The sequence below is a fragment of the Pistacia vera genome, unplaced genomic scaffold, assembly GCF_008641045.1.
Source record: "Pistacia vera cultivar Batoury unplaced genomic scaffold, PisVer_v2 Contig286, whole genome shotgun sequence".
In the NCBI taxonomy this organism is placed as follows: domain Eukaryota; kingdom Viridiplantae; phylum Streptophyta; class Magnoliopsida; order Sapindales; family Anacardiaceae; genus Pistacia; species Pistacia vera.
Window position 1 is genome coordinate 391,919 of NW_022196097.1, and position 9,236 is coordinate 401,154.

At 33.5% G+C, this 9,236-nt stretch overlaps 1 protein-coding gene across 1 annotated transcript; it reads left to right on the forward strand.

Annotated features, from left to right (window-relative positions):
* Nucleotides 1–4,708: 4,708 nt before the first annotated feature.
* LOC116134360 (adenylylsulfatase HINT1) lies at nucleotides 4,709–8,887 on the forward strand. Its single transcript, XM_031420041.1, has 5 exons — nucleotides 4,709–4,859; nucleotides 6,587–6,644; nucleotides 6,911–7,000; nucleotides 8,369–8,486; nucleotides 8,584–8,887. Exons 1-5 carry the CDS (start codon nucleotides 4,804–4,806, stop codon nucleotides 8,649–8,651), a joined length of 390 nt encoding a protein of 129 aa, XP_031275901.1. The 5' UTR covers nucleotides 4,709–4,803; the 3' UTR covers nucleotides 8,652–8,887.
* The last annotated feature ends 349 nt before the right edge of the window (nucleotides 8,888–9,236 follow it).

Here is a 9,236-nt window from a genome sequence, read left to right on the forward strand (position 1 = left end):
ACATCATGATACGCTTGCATCTTTGATTGTTATGTTTCCATCTGTGGTAGATGTTCTTGATAATGTTGTTGAGGATGGTTTAGATCTTAAACAAAGAGCTCAAGCTTCTACTTTGTTAGAGTTTGTACAGTCTTTTGATTTCATATTTAGCTTACATTTGATAAAGACTGTATTAGGCATTATAAATGAATTATCAAATGTCTTACAAAGAAAAAATCAAGATATTGTTAATGCAATGAAATTAGTGAAGTTATAAAAAATAAAAAAAAATAAAAAAAAAAGGCTACAAATGTTAAGAGATGATGGATGTGATGGTTTGTTAATTGAAGTTTCTTCATTTTGTAAAGAAAATTGTATTATTGACTCAAATATGAATGACAATTTTCAAATGAAAGGGCGATCGCAACGCAAAGTTCATCAAGTTACAAATTTACATCATTATCAGGTGGAATGTTTTTATGCTACTATAGATTTCAGCTCCAATAACTTAAAAGTCGTTTTAATCAGTTGAATACATAGCTGCTTCTTTGTGTAGCATGTTTAAGTCCAAAATGGTTCATTTTTTGCTTTTGCCAAAGAGAAGTTGATCCATCTTGCTTAGTTTTATCCATGTCACTTTTCACCAATGGAGCTTGTGCTACTAGACAATCACTTGGATACTTATATTCTTGATATGCCCTTTGATAATGATTCTTTGACATTAAATGGGATTGGTGCTCTTGCTGAAAAGTTGGTTCAAACAAAGAAAAACATGGTGTATCACTTGTTTATTTACTTATAAAATTAGCATTGATATTATATGTTGCAACGGTAAGTGTTGAAAGAGTATTTTTTGAGATGAATATTATGAAAAATCGACTACTAAATTGAATGGGAGATCAATTGTTAAATGATTGTCTTATTACATATATTGAGAGAGAGATATTTGAAGGCATTATCAATAAAACAATTATCCAATATTTTCAGAATATGAAAAATTGTCAAGGACAATTGTATAATTGATAATTTGATATGTATAACTTGTAAAATTAAAATTTTAGATTACATTTTTTTATACTTATTATTTCAATATATATTTTATTGTAAATTTATCAAATTAGATCTTTTGACCTCGTTAACTATAAATCTTGGCTATGCCCCTGGTTACAACAATCTCAAACTTGCCCTATTTTACTTTAAGTAATAATTTATTTGGATTGTGGGATTGGTGTTAAAAAAAAAAAAAAAAAAAAAGATTTTATTATAGTGAACAGGGAAAACAGTTTACTTCAAATAGGTTACAATTCATGGCTGATTGATTGATTTATATTTGAATTAGGTGACCACTATCACCTCAACTTTTCAAAAAGTAGAAATAAGTTGTGTTAAATAGCAATAAGTTTCAATAATGTGACAATTTACCTCAAAATTTCTAGATTAGAAACAATAAGTTAAACAACAACAATAATTTTTTCCATGTTTTATCACCTAATAAGATTTTCAAAAAAAAAGAATGATATATGAGTCTCAATTATAAATAATAATAATAACGGTTAGAATCGATCATCAGTAGAGGCCTTCGCAATGTGAGCGATGCAATGTCTTTGGTCATCGGGATGAATATTGCCCGCATAAACCTAAAACTGAGATTAAGCAGACTCAAGGGGATAAATCCAAAGAAGCGGTTATTGCTGCTGATGGCTTTCAGACAGTCACAAGGAAAGGGAAGGGGAAAATTCAAGTTTAATGTGGAGGGTCGAAGATTAGAACAGAGAGTTCGCCCAAGGGAAGGTACTAACAACCCTCCTAGACTGGAACAGGGAGCTCGCCTAGAGAAAGAAAATCCGGCCATAGAAAAAATATTAAAGCTGATTGTTAGTAGGTAATTCGTTTCATTGTCTCACTGCAATTCAAGATGGAGAACTTGAACGGTCGATCTTATTAAGGAAATATCCAGGGGATCCTATTCTTTTTGAAACAAAAGAGACGAATGTTGAAGAAGACCCAAAGATGAAGGGACCAGACGTCGAATCTCTGTGTCGATGTAGGATTTTATTCAGGAAGGGGCAGTTGGCTTGGATCATTCTGAGGAGAAAAGTGTTGGGGGACTCGACACAATCCTCCAAATTAAATTCTTCGTAGTTCATGAAGAAGCAGGGTGTTGCGTTATGTGCTATCCTTGAATCGAGAGTCTATTTTGATAGGATTTCAGAAGATGGAACTGGAGATCATGGAAGTCGAGGGTGTATAATAATTTTTGGTTGGGATCCTACGCATGAAGACCATGGGCCTAGATTTTCTGGGCCGAACGAGTTCTTTGTTAGGCTTATGGGCTTGCAGTCTAGTTTTCTTTTGGATAATTTGTATAGCTTCGTTTTGTTTTGTTTCCGGGGCCTCTTTTTGATTGGTGACAATAAGAATTTATTTGTTATGCTAATATAGGAAGATGAAAGAGAGAAAGGAAAAAAACCGTCAACTTTGCAACAAAATAGCGAAATACCATTGGTTTCAATCCTGTTCAAGTAGGAGAAAGTCTATCATACTTTGGTGGTATTGCTCACATGATACCATAAGACAATATATGTATATCAAGTAATTAGTGATATTAATTACTGCAATCACTATGAGTGTTCATAAACTGGTTACCTTTTTTTAATCGAACGGTTTTTCAATTCAAGAATTTTACTTAATCGAAATTGAACTGTTTAGATAAATCGGTTTTTTCAGTTGAACCGGTTTTTCCTTTAACTTTTTTTTATTTTGTTTTTAACTTCCTTATGAATATGTTCTGTGCCTTCCTTGGTTATAATCTCATACTAAATTCTAAATTTGTGTTTGTGTGCAAAAAAAAAAAAAAAAAAAAAAAAAATGGATAAATTCATAAAGATGAAGAGTGAAAGAAATAGATTTGGGATTTAGGGTTTTTTTTTAAAGTGAAACTGGTTTAAACCGTTCTGATTAATCAACTTTATAAATTCTTTAACAGGTAATCGAACTGAAAATTCGGTTTATGTTTTTCTTGAACAGAAATTGAACCAGTTTTTTGGATAACTAAAACCATTTGATTCGGTTTCTTAATTTTTTTGAACACTCCTAACCAACACAATTAATTTAAACATCATAATATTATACTTAAAGAAATCTTACAAAGATTTTCATACAAGTGAGGTACAAATATGAATGGAAGATAAAACAAAAAGTCAAACCTCATTAAATTCACTTTTCCATTCATTTTTTACCATATTACTTTGTATGAAAGTTTTTGTAAATTTTTTTTTGTAAGTGTAATATTACTTTCTACAAAAGAAATTCAAAGGTGGCTTAAATTTTTGGAAGGTGTTATGGAATAAGACACTCGTATATTATAGATTTTTTTTTTTTTTGGAAAGATGTTTGGTGAAGTTTTCCCTTAAACACGAACATGCAACCTTTTCTAGGATTAAAACAGAAAAAAAAAAAAAAGCGGGTAATGGAGAGTCCACAAATAAATATGTAATTATAATCAAATATTTTATTAACTTTAATTTTAGTTTGGTTAAACATAAATATACTTCTCAACAATTTGAGAAATATCTAGGATTAAATCAAAATTAGCAAGATTTGTCTATGTGTTGATGACTATTGATTCCCACAATCTACTGAATTAAAATAAATTAATGGATATATGTACTTCAAAGTATTTTTTATTCCTCTGTAATATTAAATATTCTTAAATAAATCATGGCATTCGATAGTCTATGTTTGCAGTTTTTATTGGATTAATAACAATAATCCCCTTAAGTACAATTAAACAATAAAAAATACCATGTTATTATAGAAAAAAAAATCTCTTCAGTTAATTGTATGTTGTTAAATAAAGAATAACATAGAGAAAGAATTAGATAAATATTTATAAAACGCTCATTAGTATTTGAAGATTTTGAATATAAAAAAAAAAAAAATTTGTTACTTGATTAAACCTCGTAAGCACTCTCATTTTGTAATAGCCTATATTAATAGCCCATACTTTCTTAAAATGATTAATACAGTATATCCCCCTAAAATATTGCTTAAAATAAAATACCTAATAGTTTTGGAATTCTAAATGTTTGTAAGATTTCTCTAATTATGACAGAGCCACCCTCTATAGCCTGGTAGGTAGGGGTGTTCGTTCTGGGTACTCTGTACTTTTGAAGGAACCAAAACTGGAACCGGAACCGGAACTGAAACCAAAACCGACGGTTTCGGTTCCTAGTACCCAAACCAGAACCCGTAACAACGGTTCCAGCTCCGATTCTGGGTACCCTATAAATTCACGACCCCCCAAAATTTTTAAAATGGCAAAAAACCCTTAAAAACTTACAAATATCCTCCCACCTAGCACTTGTTAACAAAAATAAAATTTAAATTCAAAATTACAAACTCCATTACTTGTAAGGTAGATTCTCAAATTCAAACCAACTTACTTTAAATGTTATGAATATAATTAAATGTATTCACATTACTTTTTTTACAAAAGTTTTATTAACCCCCAATATTTAATTTATTTATATTATCTCGGTTCCTGGTTCTTGGTTTCGCTTCAAAAAATTTGGACCGAAATCTACCTATTGAGGCATTGATGATTAGTTATGGGTAAAACCGAAACTAAACCGAGAATATCTATCGTTTCCGGTTTCCAACATGTTCTTTTGAACAACAGTAGGTATAAAGATAATTTAACAAAAGTCAGGGGAAAGACAAAAGAAGGGCGAGCCCTAGAGTAATGAATATGAGCGGTGAGAAAATATAAGTCTAGGTAAAAGCCGCTTGAGTGCTGGGCTCTCATTTGTCCCTGCTGTCGCCATGGCTTCAGAGAAAGAAGCAGCTCTGGCTGCAGTTCCCTCTGATTCTCCCACCATGTGAGCTTCTCTTCAATTCTTTTCTATTTCTCTCTTTTCAATTGTTTTAGTTTTCTTATTATCCCTTATCTTTTCCACTCTTTCTAAACTTTCATTTGTCGATTGTCTGATTATTTGGCCTCGTTATGATTGATTGATTGATTATTCTGTTTCTACATGATAAAATGATTGGAACGCGCTGATAATTTTTAAAAAAAATTCTAAAGCTTGAAATGAAAATAATTATTTTAGACCTTATGAAAAGAAAACGGATTCTTGAACCCCATTCGCGTCATGTCACGTTGATGTACTTCAGAAGAAAAACTGCAAAATCCCATCCAATTTATAGCGATGGATTAGTTAACATGTTGGTTAAACAATTCGGAAAGCCCGAAAAAATCATGGCTTATCAATTTATCTATCAGCCTTGAAAATTGAAGATCAAACCAATCTCGAAGAGTTAGAGTCGGCATGCTTTATAGAGTCTGGATGCAAATGGTTGAAGAGGTAAATAGGAAATTTTATTTCGAGATCCATCAAAAGTTTGGTTGCTGTGATTAAGATTGAATGGTGTGAATTTTTTTCTTTTTGTTTCGAATAATCACTGTTGCTCTCCTTTCATTAGGGAGTTATTTGTTTCGCTGTTATAATTTTGGAGAATGTATAACAAGAGAATAGGAAATGTGAGTATTATTAGATGGATATTATATTGAATTGGAAACAGTAGGTGGGAGATCAGTCTGAGGAAAAAAAATCTGAAGAACTTGTAATGGAGTGTTAATTTGATGGCGAAGGAAAAAGGCCTGATTGAACCTTGAATGTCACATGGTATATGCTTCTTGCATTGGAAGAGCATGCTGGTAGGATACCACATTGAAAGGGAAAAGGGTGGGCATGTGGGTTATAAGGTTTGGGCACCCTCCCTTGGCAAGCCGGTTTTCCAAGGAGATTCTACTCAAACCTATAAAAACCCATGGCCTAACCCAAAATTGTTGAGTTATTGGAGTGGGTTCCTATCAATTGGTTCAAGCATGATCTTGTGCCTATGGGGCAGCGCACGTGGCAGGTTGACCCGTGGTAGGCTGACCTTGGGTCCGGGCTGCTCCCCCGAGAAAGGGCATGAGGCCCGAGGGAAAGGGGATTCGCGTAGTCACCCGGGGTAAAGGGGCCTATGGGGGTAAAGAGGCCGACCAGACGTGGTGCGGAAGCTTGGTGGAATGTTAGGATCCCACATTGAAAAGGAAAAGGGTGGGCATGTGGTTATAAATGTTTGGGCACCCTCCTTGGCAAGCCGGTTTTCCAAGGAGAGTTCTACTCAAGCCCATAAAAGACCTATGACCCAGTCCAAAATTGTTGAATTATTGGAGTGGGTTCCTATCACATGCCTTCAAAAGAATCTAGAGCTTATTTGATTTGTGATAGAAATCGCTACAGTAGCCATCTGGGAACTTTGTAGCACTAACATAGTTTTGTGTTTAGTAATTGCATTGTAGGATTAGGATGTTGAAGTCTCTTTATGTTTGAAACTAGAATTCTTATCAACAATCAGTTCTAGATGGTAAATGTTGGTTATGTTACTTATTAGTTTGTGCCTTGACCAAAGTTTTATAGCAACTTGTCTAACCTTAAAAGTTATTCTTGTTTTTTTGGTTGGGTATATTGAACTTTCTGATATTTTCCCTTTGGATTTCAGAATTTTGCGTTAATGAAAAGTTTGCATATTCTTATGCTTTTTGATTGATGTGCAGATTTGACAAAATAATTAACAAAGAAATCCCATCTACCATAGTTTATGAGGATGACAAGGTACTATTGTGCTCATTGTGGCTTATACTTTTCTTTTGAAACTGAATTTACCATTAGGTATCTGTTGTTAGTAGAGATTTATTTCATCTATTTGTGGTTTAACAGCTGTTATAAAGTGTAACATTTTTTTTTCAATGTTTCAACTTTTTTTAGAAATATGAATCCTGATCAGAGATGACAATGTTTTGGAGTCTGTTGTTGATCTTAAAAAATAGTGCCAGCTTAGAGTTTCTCTTTATTTCCTTTTGTTGTGTTTGTTTTGACAGGTCTTAGCTTTTAGGGACATATCTCCCCAAGCTCCCACACACATTCTAATTATTCCCAAAGTGAAGGATGGCTTGACTGGACTCTCTAAGGTATCCTTTTCTGCTTGCTATTTCTTTTATCTCCATAGATATCATTTTGTTAGTGTGTAGCAAGGTGGACTGTTTACAAAATTGTTCATGTCTGATGTGGTGATGTTGCACTAGAATAGAGATGGAAACTGGGTGAAACTGCACAAGTTTGGATTTCCCATCACCATCCCTCTCATTGCGCCCCTTTTATTTCTTGTCTCATTTTCATCCCTATTTTTAAAGGGGGTGGAGAAAGGATTGGTGAACCCAATCAAGGCAATAGTTCTTATTCCCGCCCACCAAATTTGTAAAATTGTTATACAACATTATACAAGGTATTAGAAATAAAATTAATTGGGACTGGTTTTTGGTGCAGGGATTAGGATCCTCACCCCTTTGTTCTTGAGTAGGCCATGAAAACCTCAATCCATGTATATCTTTGTTTGCGTAGGTTTTCTCAGAGCTTTGCTTCACAAGGTTTTCTGCCATCCCTACACAGCTACACCACCAAGCTCCCCATTAGTAAAATAACCAGATGAAGTCATCTTAAGACCTGTTATTTTTTTTTATTTGTGTATGGTTAACTAATATCTTAACCCTCCACCTCTTTCTGTCTCTCTCTCTGAAACCTTGGACCTAACAGAGGCCAAAATTAAATATTTTGATATAAAACATGGAAGCATCAACTTGTATGTTTTAAATATTGTGTTTAAGAATGTAAGAGAAATGGGATATTGCAAAAATTGAAGTTAGAAGTTGAACTTGATCCTATCTTTCAATGTTTGTTGTCAAACCCTTGGCATATCTTTGTTTCTCATAGTTTCATTTTCTTGCAATATCTATCTACTCGAGGTCAACTTTATGTGGAATTTGCCCCTTTGGAAAGATGACTCGAGAACTACTACTGTGTTTTTAATAGTAGGCTTATATATATCCAAATTTTCATTTAAATTAATTACTTAATCACGTTTTCCTTATCAGTAAATAATACAGTAATGGAGACAAAATCTTCAGCCAGATACAGGAAATGATCTCTTATTATCAAACAGTAAAATAGTAATTCATGTCTTTCATTATATTGATTTCTATGCCCATGAAGCTCAACAAATTTTACAGTTCAGAAATCTTCAAGTTGGTCTAATGTTTTACTCCATGTGTTGAGAATGGAAGTTCAAACTCTGTCAACTTTTGTCTGTCTTTATTTTTACCATAGTTATATTTATTAGATGTGTTCATCTCAACAAATACCTTATTGGTTTGCTTCCATTGTGTTATCAGTGGAGTAAAATAAAAAAAAAGGAGACTTGGAAAGTCACCTGCTCATAAATGACTAGGTTTTTCTTGGTTATTTTATTCTCTTGTTAGTAATATGTGAATCATGCTTCCCAGGCTGAGGAAAGGCACTGTGATATTCTTGGCCGTCTTCTATACACTGCTAAGCTAGTTGCCAAACAGGAAGGTCTGGAAGATGGCTTCAGGATTGTGATTAATGATGGGCCAAGTGGATGTAAGTATATTTTCTTCATCTTAAAACTGGAAATAGACATTGTCATTTGAATATACCTAATATTTTCAGGAACTGATGTTGGAATATTTTGTTGCAGGTCAATCAGTTTACCACATTCACGTCCATCTCTTAGGGGGGCGTCAGATGAACTGGCCACCTGGCTAAGATGGAATTGTTGACTTTCAGGTGGTGGACAAATTCCCCAATGTTGGTATTATTATGATGATTCTACTTAAATAGTATCCATCGTAATTTGATAATAAAAAACTATTTGCTGGTTGCTATATGTCATGCTACTTAAGATAATGTGAATGGTATTGTAGTGGATTAACCAGATCGGGGTATAAACAGTAACCCAGTCAAAATATGACAATAATTGTAGTGGTTTGGCTTATCTTGCATTTCCTTTTCCTACTTTCTAACCATTTTTAATTTTTCAAACTGACTATTACCTAGCTGATGTGATATTCATGTCCTAATATATCGTTTATTCTAAGAAGCGACGTCTTAGTTGGAACTTGGACCATCTATTGTTTTTAGACAAAGGTTGTTTGATGGTTGTAGAATGCTGGAAGTGTAGCTGGTGGTTGTGGTTTATGATGATATATTGGAAATGTGGTAGTGAGAAAGTAGCTGGTGGAGAACCAAACTATCTTTGCATAATCCCATTTCAGAACTTGAGGTTCTGGCCCATTTGTAGTCAAATGTGATTAACTGATTTTAAATTAGCAGAACGACTTACACCTACCC

Bases quoted from the DNA above. Each gene is read 5' to 3' on its own strand.
- LOC116134360 (XM_031420041.1), top strand. From the start codon at position 4,804: ATGGCTTCAGAGAAAGAAGCAGCTCTGGCTGCAGTTCCCTCTGATTCT. The intron at 6,645-6,910 runs GTACTATTGTGC...TTGTTTTGACAG, and splicing joins TAGTTTATGAGGATGACAAG to GTCTTAGCTTTTAGGGACAT. The intron at 7,001-8,368 runs GTATCCTTTTCT...CATGCTTCCCAG, and splicing joins GCTTGACTGGACTCTCTAAG to GCTGAGGAAAGGCACTGTGA.